The sequence below is a fragment of the Gossypium arboreum genome, chromosome 4 (genome assembly GCF_025698485.1).
Source record: "Gossypium arboreum isolate Shixiya-1 chromosome 4, ASM2569848v2, whole genome shotgun sequence".
Lineage (NCBI taxonomy): Eukaryota > Viridiplantae > Streptophyta > Magnoliopsida > Malvales > Malvaceae > Gossypium > Gossypium arboreum.
In genome coordinates this window covers 119,209,500-119,224,704 of record NC_069073.1, presented here as the reverse complement: position 1 = coordinate 119,224,704, position 15,205 = coordinate 119,209,500, and the positions used below count along the sequence as shown (strand labels likewise).

General features: G+C 36.0%; 3 protein-coding genes and 1 long non-coding RNA gene across 4 annotated transcripts; 1 reads left to right on the top strand and 3 right to left on the bottom strand.

The window, feature by feature from the left end:
• Positions 1-517: 517 nt before the first annotated feature.
• LOC108460441 (26S proteasome non-ATPase regulatory subunit 4 homolog) lies at positions 518-3,936 on the bottom strand. Its single transcript, XM_017759933.2, has 10 exons — positions 3,792-3,936; positions 3,531-3,644; positions 3,323-3,428; positions 2,608-2,722; positions 2,311-2,520; positions 1,856-2,147; positions 1,653-1,776; positions 1,189-1,292; positions 1,033-1,101; positions 518-914 (listed from the first exon to the last, which is right to left on the bottom strand). The coding sequence occupies exons 1-10, from the start codon at positions 3,801-3,803 to the stop codon at positions 867-869; spliced, it is 1,194 nt and encodes a 397-aa protein (XP_017615422.1). The 5' UTR covers positions 3,804-3,936; the 3' UTR covers positions 518-866.
• Positions 3,937-3,978: 42 nt separating this feature from the next.
• Positions 3,979-4,271, top strand: LOC128291506 (uncharacterized). The gene is made up of 2 exons (XR_008281312.1): positions 3,979-4,009; positions 4,116-4,271. It is a non-coding gene; the product is annotated as an uncharacterized LOC128291506 (long non-coding RNA).
• A 665-nt stretch (positions 4,272-4,936) lies between these two features.
• LOC108458956 (dirigent protein 4-like) lies at positions 4,937-5,630 on the bottom strand. The gene has a single exon (XM_017758343.2). It carries the CDS (start codon positions 5,578-5,580, stop codon positions 5,044-5,046), a length of 537 nt encoding a protein of 178 aa, XP_017613832.2. The 5' UTR covers positions 5,581-5,630; the 3' UTR covers positions 4,937-5,043.
• Positions 5,631-14,033: 8,403 nt separating this feature from the next.
• On the bottom strand, positions 14,034-15,019 carry LOC108459654 (dirigent protein 4-like). The gene has a single exon (XM_017759056.2). It carries the CDS (start codon positions 14,802-14,804, stop codon positions 14,256-14,258), a length of 549 nt encoding a protein of 182 aa, XP_017614545.1. The 5' UTR covers positions 14,805-15,019; the 3' UTR covers positions 14,034-14,255.
• Between the last annotated feature and the right edge of the window lie 186 nt (positions 15,020-15,205).

The window sequence follows — 15,205 nt, the reverse complement described above, 5'->3', positions numbered from 1 at the left end:
AAAAAAAAATAATTATATTAAAAATAAATAATAATAATAAATTCAACATGTATATGTTTTAAAACATCAGTCATGAATTTTGAAATTCATCAAAATTTTTACCCAAGCAAACAAATGCACTTTTAAAATATTCAAAACATAACTACACAAATGAAATTTCCCCTACAATTCCCCTATCCAAACACATCCTCAAAATTGAGGTTGTATTGATCTCGATGTTTAAAGCAAGATTTTTAAACTAGACTAATGATTAAATTGGTTAATTGATCCAAAGAGTCTGATGAATTTGTTCAATTTAATTAAATAAATAATTAAAAATTTCTTAAAAAAATATTTAAAAAATTAAAAAAATTCAGTTTAAGCCATCCGTACCAATTTTCGGATCATCCATCAAATGAATACCTTCTCCAACTCAGTCCTTCAAAATCATTCATTTGCTTTTAATACTTATTCTACTTTCAAATTGTTAAATATCGACTTTAAAAACAATCTATTGAATATAAAGTTTTACAAATAATTATATACACCCAATTAAACTCCATTTTGGATTCAATTATAGTCCTATTTTCGTATCTTTTTAATCAATTAATATTCATGAAAATTAAATAGGCACATCAGAAAGGGGAGACTAGAAATACTCTATATCATCAAACACCAACAAATCCTGCTTTTCCTATGCAAATAAAAGTTCAGACACGGAATGATATCGTCCTAATCTCGTACATTCAAATCGAAAAACGAAAATGTTTCTACCGAGCCCACAATTCAGCACAGTTTTGACACATTTCTCAAGTCTCTGGAGAAAAAAGAACTTAACTCGGCTAGAAATCGGCTCACACATCGATTGTTAGAAGGAATGTAGATCTTCACTTGTCATCTTTGGGTTGTTCATCTTCTTCTTCCTTTTCTTGCGGCTGGTAGCAAGTGAAAATTACGATAACCGATCAGTTAACTGCTGGACTACCAATCTAAATCGTCGTATGCAAACAGGACATTGAGTGTTCAGGTTATGGTAAGTTCAATGAAACAAACCTCAGATTGGCTGGGCAAAGATGCTAGCAAATCTTTTACTTTTGGATCGTTCGGGTCAACTCCCGGAAGCTGTAAAAGCCATAACAGATCAGAATGTAGGCACCTGAAGGGAGAAACCAATTATGGGTTTAGAAAAGCAAATTCGATTGGACTTACCGATGAAAGAATGGATGACATAAAAGACTGATCCCCCAACACCTTGCTGACATCTGATTGAGCTGACGAATCTTTTGATCCGTCCTGCATGGACATCTGAAGTGCTGCATGGAAGAAAGTTCGGAATTTAGCTTAGAAGTGGGTGATATAGATGCATTGGAGTCTAGCATCTTAAGCCAGTAAAAAAATACAATGCAACACTCAATTATATAGATTAAGATATCTACATATCAAAAAGGCATAAATAACTATTACCCTTACATTATAGAGAAACAATTGTGCTATGTGTACGAACTAAACCTAGTATCGTTTAGTCTTAAGTGAGGTTGAGGTTCAATTGGTAGGATTTGGTCGCTGCACTCACATGGACCATTTTTCACATTTAGTAAACCTAGTATCATTTTTCAGCTTGATGTGCAGTATACACCCTACTACGTTAAAACAACTGATGAAATAGGACATACCCAAGGCGAATTCCTGGTCGTCATTAGTTGCCTCAGACATTTGAGCATCACCTGCAGAAGAATCAGATCCAGGGATATTCATCGACAATGCAAGGGCCTGCTTTAGCAAAGCGTCATCCTCATCCTGCAATAACATCAGTTAGCCAAAACCCGATTTAAGGCTTCAGTTGTATTATCCAATGTTAACAGATAGTAATGCCAACCATTGGGTCAGAAGCTTTTTCAGTAGCATTCATTGTTGCATTCTGAGAATCGGACTGTGGTTGTGCTTCCTCTCCTTTTTCTTGTCTAGTGGCTTCCTCAGCAGCTCTCTTGGCAGCAGCTTCTTGCCTTGCCCTCTCCTCTTCCATGGAAACCCTTAGAGCAAGAGCCAGCTCAGGATCTATGTTTGGATCCACGCCAAAATCAAAGTCAGAAACCCCACCCGCTGCAGCTGCAGCAGCAGCAGCAGCAAAGCCGCTTCCTCCTTCCCCATCCCCGGTGAACACAGGCGTGCTGACATAAAAATAAAAAAAATATCATTCACACAATCACTATTTGGTAAGCAATATAAGCCAAGAGACATGAAGTGATAGCTTCTTATTCACGTGTGAGAATTTATATATCTGTATGTGTGTATATAAGGAAAACTAAGAATCAGAAGGAACTAAGCAAAAACCTGATAAGGACATCTGAAAGTGCATTTTGACCAGCAGGAACATGAACTATGTGACTAGTATCATTATTATTAACAGATGCGAGAAGAGCCTCCAATTTTTCTGGCTTTCCATCTTCGTCCTCACCAAAATCGACAATATCAAGAGCTACGCTATTCTTTTTCAGCTTCTTCCCAATCATCTCCAATGCCTTTTTTTCATGCTTAATAGGACTGAGCACAAAGCATACAGGAAAAGAAAAGAAAAAAGTTATTTTCGAATTGAAGTAAACGAGCAAATCAACAGCCAATATAACATACCTTCCAGCAAAAACTATAATCCTTTGCTGCTGATTTTTGTTTTGGCGGTGCTTTAGAGCCAACTGAGCAATCTGAATTCCAGCTGCTAGGTTCATCTCACCCCCCATTTCAAGACCTGTATGCATTGAAACGTACATAGAGAATAAGAAGGGAACAATGATGGCATAACTAATAGAGTGGAAGGAAGATGACCTTTAATTCAGAAATATGTAAACAAAATATCATAGATTACTCATTAATTACATGCTACTTTTGCATAAAAATGGCAAGCTACACTAAATATAACTCCTGAAACCCAACAGCAATGACAAGTTCTCCATTTCTAAACTCTAACAAAAAAGATGCTTGGCTTTCACAGAGGTTATCAAACATGGATTTCTCACAGAACTGCATGCTTTACATAGGTCATGGTACAGATTTGCTAAAGTTAAGTAAAGTAAAATACTCGTATGATCCAAATAACAAGCCCTAAAACTATTAATGCTGTTTTTCCTTCAATATATACGTCAATTTTTCTTATTCGAAGAAACCAAAGTATCCTCCATGTCCGTTATAAGTTCATAAAGACTAATCCTTTTGAGTTCGTCTCTAAGGTTGTAAGTTCGAACCCAAGTTCTCTCTCTAGGAGTGCAATGGTAAAGCAATACACGTACTCCTAGCTTAGATAAACTTAATCTCCAAACATGACTGAAAAAAATAAGTGAATTAACAGTACCGTGCATGCAAGACAAGATTTTTCCAAGATCACTAGTAGGAGTAGCCAATACACGTACTCCTTTGCCCGCCATAGTCAATATCCCCACCGTATTCTCCGGATTAGACTGCCATTAATTCATTAAACGAAATCAAATTCCCAATCCTCATTAGAAAAGCAAGGAAAACCTAGCGTAATTTTACATTCCATTAAAAGGCAATCATTTTACCTGGGTTTTAGCTCCACAGATAAGACTAACAGCATCAGCTTGGGCTTGAAATCGAGACGGAGAATAATCACCGTTTCGCATCCATTCTGAGTTATCAATGCATATCATAGTAGCCTAATTGACCGATTTGAAAATTGAAAACCAAAAAAGAAAAATCAACAAAACCCTAACTTGAGTAACGAAAAAAGAAGAAGAAAATACTAAAAAAATTGATGATTTAGAAGAAGTAAATCAAAAGAGGAATCCAATTGAATAGCTTACCTCGAGAACCATGACTGCAAAAGCGACGAAAGACACAGAAGAGAAAGTAGGCTTGGAAGAGAAGAAAAGCAGTAGAAAATATAATACACCGATGTCTTTGTTGATTTGCTTAACTGCTCCCTTTTAAATGCATATATATAATATATATTTACATTCCAATCCCTAAAGCTTTTCGCTTTTGTCGATTAGGTTCGGATCATCAAATATTACTTAAACAGGTTAACTTCAGCAAATAGTGCCTGTAATATATTAGTTTTGAATTTAGTCCCAAGATTCTAATTATGATTTTTTTTTTTTTTGGTATTCTTCTTATTTGTTTTACAGTCTATGTTCAGTGTTCGTGACTTTCCCCTAATAATGTCATTTCCAAGGTTTAAACATTTGTCCCTCCTTAGGGATACGATGTGCTTTACCATTACACCCAACATTTGTTGGTTCTAATTTCGTATTTCTAATCATTATACTTTTCAAATTTTAAAATTTCAGTCTTAATTATTAAATAATAACTGTTATCTTTGTTAGATTATGGTATCTCTAAGATATTTTATAATGTATAATGCTATGTCATGTTGTTATTTTCACGTAATACTACAAAAATGTCAAGTCATATTAATAGAATTTCAAATTTTATATATGGATTAAATTCACAATTTATGTATAGTACAAGACTAATAATAGAATTTCATCTAAATAAAATTTACTAAATGAACAGTATAAACAAGGCATATTTGATTAATTTATGTTCGTTTAAAGTGTGTTTAATAAATCATTTAAATCTCATTTAATGTTATTTGTTATTAAATTATTATATAATAATAATTATTTACGTGTTAATTTATTATTAAATGATCATGTTAGTTTAATGTTCCACGAACAATTTAACTTAATTTAAACGAATGAACATGAGCATACATAATTTTTGAAATTATAAACAAACATCAACCAACACAAACAAACTTAAAAAAATAAATAAATGAACATGAAGAGATATTTACTCGTTTAAGCCTGATTCATTTATAGCCCCGCTCAATTCAAGTCAAATTAAATCCATTAATCAAATAAACAATTTCATTATTAAAAAAAAAGTAAAATAAGTTATCGAATCAATTTTGACCATATTCAAATATCAATAAACATTATAAAAATTTTGTATGTATACAATTAGTGGTGTTTATGGATCGGACAAAATCGAGTAACAACATGTTTGTGACTCAACTCTTATGTCCTATACATCAACTCTCAAATGCCAATCTTAGTAATGAATCACAGTTACATTATATTCAACAACCAAACTGGTATTACTTATAAAGGTAGTCTTAAGCAATGCATACCCTTCAGCTAACTTGAACTTCCCTCTCCCTCCGATCACCGCAAGCTCACGTTCCGTCTCCGTCGCCGGATTCCTCGAAAACACGCTAATAGAGCTGCCGTTCAATTCTCCTTCAGTAAACCCGAAGTCCAAGTACACCACCACGGTGGTTGTATCTCGACCCGCGAATACCTCGAGTCCTTGAGCATTCCCGATGGTCTTCGATGTTGGTTCGGGACCAACGGTTAGTGGAGCATGGTCGACAACTATGCTGTTAGATGGCCCTAGCAAAGAAGAGTTAGCACGGGCCACGGTGACCGCCGTAGTATTCTCGCCACCGAGGATGCCGTGAAAAAAGAATCGGAGATTGGTAGCTTTTCTCAAGTTGGAAACGCGTGATTCGGTTTTCGAGTAGTATCCGCCATAAGCCATGGGGAAGCAAAGGAGAAGGATCAAACACAATATCAAAGTTCTCTCCATTGTTTCTGTTTGTTATGCATCTCATTTCATTGACTTCGTATTCATATATACAATTATGAATTAAACAGCTAATTAAGATTTTTTATATAAAAAAAATCTTTCATTTACCACCAACCACCGAGTGTGAATAATAAAAATAAATAATAAAATTTTGTAATTATTTATCAATAAATTATTTTTAACATAAAAACAATTTAAATATTATTTAGTATAAATTATTTTTAACATGAATATAGCTTTAATAATTTTAATTATTATTTAACCTATTTATTTAGAATAAATACAAAATTTAATTTTATATATATCTAATTTAATAATCTTATTGTTTTTTTCTTAAAAATAGTATGAACAATAATTTTGAGACGAAAAAATAATTGATTTTCATTATTAAAATAAAGTCAACCATGGTTAATTTTAAATTCGTGCTATGTACAAATATACGAATATTCAATTATAATATCACTCACAGCAATAAAAAAATATTAATGAAATTTATATGAAAAAAAGAGTAAATTGGATTGGTAATTATAAAGTAAATTTTTGTTGTGGTCACTTGATTAAAAAAGTTACAATTTGATCACTAAATTGTTCACAAATTTTCATTTAAGTCACTAGGATATTAAAATTCAAGATGTTTGGTTTTCTTTTATCGCATTGCTTGCTCCAATCAAAAGTTCTATATTTCCTTTTCTTCTACATTTTAGTTTGTTTCATGAAATAGTTTTAGATGTCATGAATCTACAAACTAAAATTCAAATAGCTTTTATCTCAGATCTCTAATATTGACTATCAAATCAACTTAAATCTAAAATAGGTTCTGATAATTGTACCAATCATCAGATCTTGATTAGGAACCCGTTGGTGGAACTTTTTAAAAAAAAAAATTTAACATTCCAATGACTTTAATAAAAAATTTTAAATAATGCAGTGACTTAAATGATAATTTTTTATCTCTCATATTTAATCCTTTTATTTTCAGATTTTGAAATTATTCTCGACTTATTCCACCCTTCATCATTTACCTCTTCTATTTGTCGGTGATATGTTACGAACATAGTGTTGCTCCATTTGCAGGCAGGGTTCTTTGCGCATCTGGTTGGACCCAATATTGCTGCTGCTTCAGCCCGGAGTTCACTTAAATGATGATCTGGTACTTGTCCGAACATTCAACTGGCAGCAAGGAACTGCTTTATTTTGGAAGATCCACCAGATGAAAAGGAGGAACCGACATGTTCTGAGAGGTACACGTTAACCTATGCCAAGCTTATATTTTCTTAGCAATTTGTGAACGTTATCTGATGTCAGTCAGAGACACACAGTGTCGCCAATGATACGGATATCCGGGGTGCTCAGAATGTGAAAAACTCGGAAGACGAAAGCCTCAAGGGGGATCAGAAAAGTTCATTGAGCAACCATGGTGACCAAAACACTGAAGTTTCTCTTCGTGAAGATAATGTGACATCACCTTCACCCAATGACCCACCCACGGATAAAAAAGAGTCAAGCAATTTTGCCACTAATGAGGATGTTAGAATTAAGTGACCCAAATTCTTATTTAAATAAAATACGATGGAAAATAAAATAAAAGTAAAATCCATATAGAACTAGACTTCTTTTATTTTATTTTAGAATAAGGTTTTTAAACCTTATTAAACTCCATCTATTTTATATTGATTAGGATAAGGTGTTTCAATCCTACTAGAATATGGCTTTGCAAGCCTATAAATAGACATAGTCTATTCATCTTGTATTTGAGTAAAAATTTTTCGACATAGTGAATTTTCTTCTCCTCTGCCTGTGTGGTTTTTTTCCGAAAGGGTTTCACGTAAAATTTATGTGTTCTTTATTTTTATTTATTTTATTCTATTTTATTTTTCACAAATTGGTATCGAGCTTAGGGTTATTCATCTCGATCACGGTAATGGCGTCTTTGAAGTATGAAATTCATTGTTGGATCGCAACACAGTTTGCGTTGTGGCAAATTAAGATGCAAGCGTTCTTGCAGATGGATCTAGAGGATGCCTGCTAGGATAGATAAGATGCCTTCGACATTAACGAGATGAAGAGAAGAAGCGTAAGGATCGAAAGGCATTAACACAATTACATCTGCATTTGTCCAACGAAATTTTGCGAGGATGTGATGAAAGAAAAAACTGCCATTGCATTATGGAAGAGGCTAGAACAAATATGTATGTCGAAAACTCTAACAAGCAAGTTGCATATGAAGCAGCGTCTTTATGCTCATCGTTTGGAGGAAGGTGCGTCTGTACACGAACACTTAACAGTGTTTAAAGAAATTCTCTCAAACTTGGAGGCCATGGAGGTTTAGTATGATAAGGAAGATCTAGGGTTGATTCTACTTTGTTCGTTGCCCCCGTCTTATTCAACCTTTAGAGACACGATTTTATATAGCCGCGAGTCTCTCACAGTTGATGAGGTTTATGATTCTTTAACCTCGTATGATAAGATGAAGCATCTTGTGGTTAAATCCAACTCTCAGGGAGAGGGTCTCATTGTTCGTGGGAGACAAGACCGGAATGTTGATGATGATCGTGGTAGAACACAGGAACGGAATCCTCGTGGTAAATCTAAGGGTAGATCGAAATCTTCAAGCAGAGGTAAAACTTGCAACTTCGCAAGAAGAAAGGGCACATTAAATCTGAGTGCTATAAGCTACAAAATAAGATTAAAAGGGAGGTGCGAATCAAAAGGAAAACACCCGGAAAATTCGGTGAAGGCGATGTTGTAGAAGACTACAATGATGGTGAACTTCTAGTTGCTTCATCAATGATTCTAAAGTAAGCGAGGAGTGGATACTTGATTCAGTGCACCTTCCACATGAGTCAATCGGGATTGGTTTACAACTTATGAAACGATGATCTGAAGGTGTTGTTTTGATGGGAAATAATGCTTCATGTAAAATCGCGGTGTTGGAACAATTAAAGTTAAGATGTTTGATGGAGTTGTCGAACACTTAGTGACGTGCGGCATGTTCGAATTGAAAAGAAATTTAATTTCGTTGAGTACTCTTGATTCAAAAGGGCATGAGATACACGGTGAAAGTGGGGTTTTAAAGATTTCAAAGGTCCTTGTTGTGATGAAAGGGCAAAGAAAGATTGCCAAGTTATATGTTTCTGAGGTTCTCTCATATCTTGGTGATGCAATTGTCGCTTCCTCTTCCTTGTCGGATGATGATATTACTAAACTTTGGCATATGCGCCTAGGGCATATGAGTGAGAATGGCATGGCGAATTAAGCAAAGAGGACTTCTTAATGGGCAAGGAATTTGCAAACCGAATTTCTGTGAGCACTTTGTTTTTGGGAAGCAAAAGAGAGTTCGATTCACTAGAGGAATCCATAACACGAAGGAAGCGTTGGAGTATATCCATTACGATCTGTGGGGCCGTCCGAGTGCCTTCGAGAGGTGGAGCTAATTATATGCTAACCTTTATTGATGATTTTTCCGAAAAAGTTTGGGCGTTCTTCACAAGCGAAAAGCGATGTGTTTTCCACATTTAAGTCTTGGAAAATTATGATTGAAAAACAGACGGAAAAGCAGATAAAATACCTCCGTGCACAATGGCTTAGAGTTACGCTTACGATGAGTTTAATAGATTGTGCAAGTCGAAGGGATCATGAGACACTTGACGATTCGTCATACTCCACAAAAAAAGCGGCGTTGCGAAGCGAATGAACGAACGATCATGGAGAAGGTTCGATGTATGTTGTCAAATGCCAACTTACAAGTCATTTTGGGCGACGCGACCTCTCTTGCATGTTTTTGATCAACCGATCTCCATCCGTTGCCATTGAGAAAAGACTCCACAAGAGGTATGGTGCGTAATCCTGCTAATTATTACGATTTAAAGATTTTTGGGTGTCTGCGTATGCTCATGTTGATAATGGAAAATTGGAACCGAGATCCATTAAATGCGTTTTCTTGGTTATAAAGTGGTGTAAAAGGCTATAAGTTATGGTGTCCCGAAAATAGAAAAGTTGTGATTAGCGGAGATGTTGTTTTGATGAAACGCTATGCTACCTAACTTATCTCTTAAAGACTCTTCCAATAAAGAAAACCAAAAGCGGTGGAGCATCGATTAATCGAATCAACTCCTCAAGCCGTACAAAAATTGAGAATAGAGTTGCTTCTTCACCGCAATACTCTATCGCCAAAAACAGGACAAGAAGAGAAATTAAACCTCCAAAGAAGTATGCGAGGTTGATCTAGTTGCTTATGCTTTAAATGTGGTGAAGATATAGATGCGAATCAAGAGCCATTTAATTATTACGAGGCGATTAGTGTGAAGACTCGAAAAGTGGATGTTTGCTATGCAAGAGGAGATGGAATCACTCCACAAAAACGAACATGGGATCTTGTAAAACTTCCTAAAGGTAAAAAGGCATTCGTTGTAAATGGGTGTTTAAAAGAAAGAAGGGACTCGGGAGTTGAAGAACCCGGATATAAAGCAAGGCTTGTTGCAAAGGGTTCTGATCAAATTCGAGTGGACTTCACAGATGTGTTCTCTCGGTTGTTAAGCATAGTTCGATTCGAGCTTTGCTTGGTATTGTAGCCATGCATGATTTGGAGCTTGAGCGTTAGGCGTAAAAGCGCATTTTGCATGGAGAACTTGAGGAAGATATTTACATGCAACAACCAGAGGGTTTTATAGTCTCAGAAAAAGAGGACTATGTTTGCTTGTTGAAAAAGTCCCTTTACGGTTTGAAACAGTCACCAAGACAGTGGTACAAGAGGTTTGATTCCTTTATGACTTCTCATGATTTCAAAAGAAGTAGTTTTGACAGTTGTGTCTACTTTAAGAAAAACAGTGATGGTTCTTTTGTGTATCTACTTCTTTATGTTGATGACATGTTGATAGCGACAAAAGATAAAGAGAGATAAGAAAGGTTAAAGCCCAACTAAGTGAAGAATTTGAGATGAAAGATTTAGGACCAGAAAAGAAGATACTTGGTATGGAGATTCTCGAGATAGAAAAGCAAGTAAATTGTACCTAAGTCGGAAGGGGTACATTGAGAAAGTTCTTTGCGAGTTCAATATGCAGAGTGCTAAGCTGTTAGTACTCCTTTAGCATTTCATTTCGGACTTTCATCGGCCTTATCTCCTCAATCGATAATGAGATTGAGTACATGTCACATGTTCCATACTCTAGTGCGATGGGATCTCTCATGTATGCTATGGTTTGTTCACGTCCGATTTATCATATGCGATCGGTCGATTAGCGATACATGGCGAATCTCGGTAAAGAACACTGGAAAGCGATTCGATGGATTTTAAGATACTTACGAGGCACTACTAATGTTTGCTTACAGTTTGGAAGAACTAAAGATGGAGTTATAGGGTATGTTGATGCTTGATTTTCTTGGAGACCTTGATAGAAGAAGATCTCTCACGAGTTACGTCTTTACAATCGGAGGTTGTGCAATTAGTTGGAAAGCCACTTTGCAAACTACGATCGCTTTGTCTACCACTGAAGGTGAGTACATGGCGATTCTTGAGGCTTGTAAAGAAGCTATTTGGTTGAAGGACTATTTAGTGAACTCAATGAAGACCTTCAAATCAGCACAATATTTTGTGACGGTCAGTGCCATCTTTCTTACAAAAGATCAAATGTTTCATGAGAGAACAAAACACATTGATATTCGGTATCATTTTGTTCGTGATATTATTGCTCGTGGTGATATTGTTGTGAGCAAAATTAGCACTCATGAAAATCCTGCAGATATGATGACTAAGTCACTTCCTATAACCAAGTTTGAGCATTGCTTAGACTTGGTTGGTGTTCATTGTTGAAGTTAAACCCTTAAGGGTTTTTGGAAGAGGTGAAGAACTTGTTTATTGAAAGTTCGCGATGAAGAACTTGTTCATTGAGAATTTGTGTCAAGGTGGAGATTGTTAGAATTAAGTGACCCAAATTCTTATTTAAATAAAATACGATGGAAAATAAAATAAAAGTAAAATCCATATAGAACTAGACTTCTTTTATTTTATTTTAGAATAAGGTTTTAAACCTTATTAAACTCCATCTATTTTATATTGATTAGGATAAGGTGTTTCAATCCTACTAGAATATGGCTTTGCAAGCCTATAAATAGACATAGTCTATTCCTCTTGTATTTGAGTAAAAAATTTTCGACATAGTGAATTTTCTTCTCCTCTGCCCGTGGTTTTTTTCCCGAAAGGGTTTCCACGTAAAATTTATATGTTCTTTATTTTTATTTATTTTATTCTATTTTATTTTTCACAGAGGAAGATAAAAAAAAAGCTAATTCGAATGAATCCAGTATTATTAACCAATCAAAGGATCATCAACCAAGTATAACAAGGGTATTATATAACTTAACATCCCAGGTTGTACCAAGTTCACTAGAGGAGACAGGTGGGAGGGAAACAGCTAAAGAACCTTCTCAGCCTCCAAAAGCAGTGAAGGAAATAGATATGTCTGATAAAAAGAATGAGCCTTGTGATGCGGCTGCATCAAAGCCAGCGGGAGAGCTATCTGAACCAGCAAATGCATCAGAAAATCTAGAGACAGCTTCCAGCTCTCCATCCAGATAAAAGAATGAGCGAAAAACTTCTAAACCAAGCCTTGGTGGGGAATCTACGAAGCCTGCAGAGGCATTAAATGATGTTCAAATGGTGTCTTTTTCTGAACCATCTGAAAGGAGTAAACCTCCACAGCCAGACACATCGAATTAAGTAAATGAAAATGGAGTAACGACAGGTTTCTCTCTCTTTCTTCTATAAATATCTTGTTAGAAAGTGGAAATTGCATTAACAGAATCTAACTCTACTGCAAAATGCTTAGCAATATCTTATGGGAATGTGTAGGGATAGATAGCGTCTGATTTAAAATATACAAAGAAGGCTAGAAGGAATAGTTGGTCCTATAAGGTTGAGTGTATGCTATCTTTATTGGTTTTACACAGAGAAGCTAGGAAAATTGAAGCTTGATACGTAATGGTGTTTTTGCAAGGTTCTGTAAAAGTATGTATTCTAAGAACCACATGCTGGTAAAATGTATAGATCAATTTTGGGTTGTATGGGTTATCTTCTTGTTCTTTGCAGCCAAGATCGAAGAAGGTAAAAGCAAGAACCATGACTCTACAGAGAGAGAAGATAACAGAAGCATTGATAAATTAAAGCGCGCTGCAGTTACAGCACTCTCAGCAGCAGCAGTGAAGGCAAAACTTTTAGCAGACCAGGAAGAGGACCAAATCGATAACTTACCACATCATTAATAGAAAAGCAGGTAGGTTAGTTGCTAAATATATGCAGTCTCTTTTTCCTATGCACATCCAACTGGAGCAATATCTAACCTGTCGGAAGCTTTAACTCAATCCAGTTACATAAGAAGGAAGCCAAATTATCTTTCTTCGATGAGATGGAGGGAGTTGTAATTAGGGTGAAGGAGCAATTGGACAGGTCAAGGCAAAGGCTTTACCATGAGCGAACACAGATAATTGCTGCTCGACTGGGCTTACCAGCTTCCTCCTCTAGAGCAATGCCGCCACCAAATGCTGCAAATAGAATTGCAACAAACTTTGCAAACTCGGTTGCAAGGCCTCCAATGAGCATTAAAGTCCCAAGACCACCATTGTCGAGACCCATGGGTTCTATGACCCCTACCCCTTCCAACCCATATGTATCCACTACAGTTGCAGGGAGTTCAGTTCGACCTGGTAGCCAAGACGATCTTTCCTCCGTTGGAACCAAGTAGTCTCTATTCATATTACTTGTGGATAGAATTTTTCAATCCATTCTTATACAACGGTCATCCATCATGATATGTATCTGGTTAGTACCCCCTTTATTTTATTGCTGCAGTTTCCGTTCTTAACTCTGCCAGTCATCTTGGGTGCATTTAAGATCTTGAGAATATACTCAAGCTGAACTCATAGCATATTCATATCTGATGTTTTCTGCTAATTCCAGCCACACCACTGATTTATCTCCGGATACTGCAGCCTATATTACATAATTGACTGGCATCACATCATCATAGGAGGAAGGAGTAGATGGTTATTGTTCTCCCTTCAATCCTAATTTAGTCAAAAACAGTCTATAGCCTATGTCTTACTTGGAATTTTCGTCAATGCTTTTGGTTTTTTGTAAGTCTAGTTTGTAGTTGATATTTTGAGACCTCAAATGATGAATTTAGGTACTGCAAAGTTAAACATCCGTAACCTTACCAAATTCTTAGCTCATCTTTAAGGTCAGATATAACCAATGTATTCTATATTTATGGATGAACAGATGTGTTTTTGTTGTTACAAAATGGCGTAAATCTCTTGGTTTGAAGCTCCCTTTTCTCACCTGTAATGGCTTCCTTTGGTGTCATGCATATATCCGACTACCCAAATTGCATTATTTGCCTCTCGAGAACACCACACAGCACAGGCAGGAAAGTTAGATCAGCTGAAATCAGGCTGCAAAATAATTTCTAAAAATGGATTAATTTTTAAATATTATAACAACATTGATATGGATGGAGCTCAATCCGCGTAAACAAAACATCAAATAAATTTATTACAATCAAGTCCCTAAAATCTGACACGTTTCAAACCTAACGAAAGCAACAGGGGGCCAACATTATTGGAGGAATAAACAATCACTCCTAACCCATAGAAGAAGAAAAAAAACTAGCAAGATAATCATCTTAATAATGAATTACAGTCACATTATACTCAACAATGGCGTCGCCAGTCTTGAAATTTACGGAATAAGTCTTGAGTTGTGCATACCCTTTCGCCATCCTGAACTTCCCTTTCCCTCCGACCACCGCAAGCTCACGCTCCGATTCGGTAATTGGATTCCTCGACAAAACACTGATAGAGCTGCCGTTGAATTCACCTTTCGTAAACCCGATGTCCAAGCACGCCATCAGTGTCAAAAAGTCTTTGTCTGTCGACACCCAGAGGCCTTGAGCGTTCCCTATGACCTCTGATGTTATGTCGGGGCCAACGGTGAGTGGATCATCGAAAGCTATCACGCCGCCGAAGCCCGTCGTGGTTGTGTTTGGACTGACTATGGGGACTGCACTAGGATTGTTGCCGCTCATAGTGTCGTGTAAAAAGAAGTGGAGATAGGTTACTTTTCGTGGAGGTGGAACGTATAGTCCGCCATGGGAGTAATAATCTTGGCAACGAGCTACTGCCATGGCGGTGCTGAGAATCAAAATCCAGGCTAATATCATATTTTTCTCCATTGGTAGTGGTCAATGGGATTTCACTACTGTGATTATTGTATTATGGCAGCTAATCGATAGGTTCAATTTATCCTTTTTTTTAATTAATTTTTTTCATTAAACTTAAAAAAAAAAAGTTAATATTTTATCTTATAAAAAAAAAAGTTAAATTGATGATTATGCAATTTAAGTATAGAGAAGGCAATCTCTGCCCAAGCTCTCACTCAATTGAAGGCATCCTCTGTGTAATTAAATTTTGGCACGTAATGACATTGTTATAGCAAAACGTAAGCAACCATCTATAGGCCCCCTTCCCTAGGGTTAATTAAAATTCAGTAATACTAATGTATTTGTGCTATCTACAAATATAGAATTATAATCTTATGCGTGGCCAAAATAAACGATAATACTAATGTATTTTA

Bases quoted from the DNA above. Each gene is read 5' to 3' on its own strand.
- LOC108460441 (XM_017759933.2), bottom strand. The intron at 2,521-2,607 runs GTATGTTATATT...CTTTGTGCTCAG, and splicing joins ATTATAGTTTTTGCTGGAAG to TCCTATTAAGCATGAAAAAA. The intron at 2,148-2,310 runs GTTTTTGCTTAG...TTTTTATGTCAG, and splicing joins CTTTCAGATGTCCTTATCAG to CACGCCTGTGTTCACCGGGG.
- LOC108458956 (XM_017758343.2), bottom strand. From the start codon at position 5,580: ATGGAGAGAACTTTGATATTGTGTTTGATCCTTCTCCTTTGCTTCCCC.
- LOC108459654 (XM_017759056.2), bottom strand. From the start codon at position 14,804: ATGGAGAAAAATATGATATTAGCCTGGATTTTGATTCTCAGCACCGCC.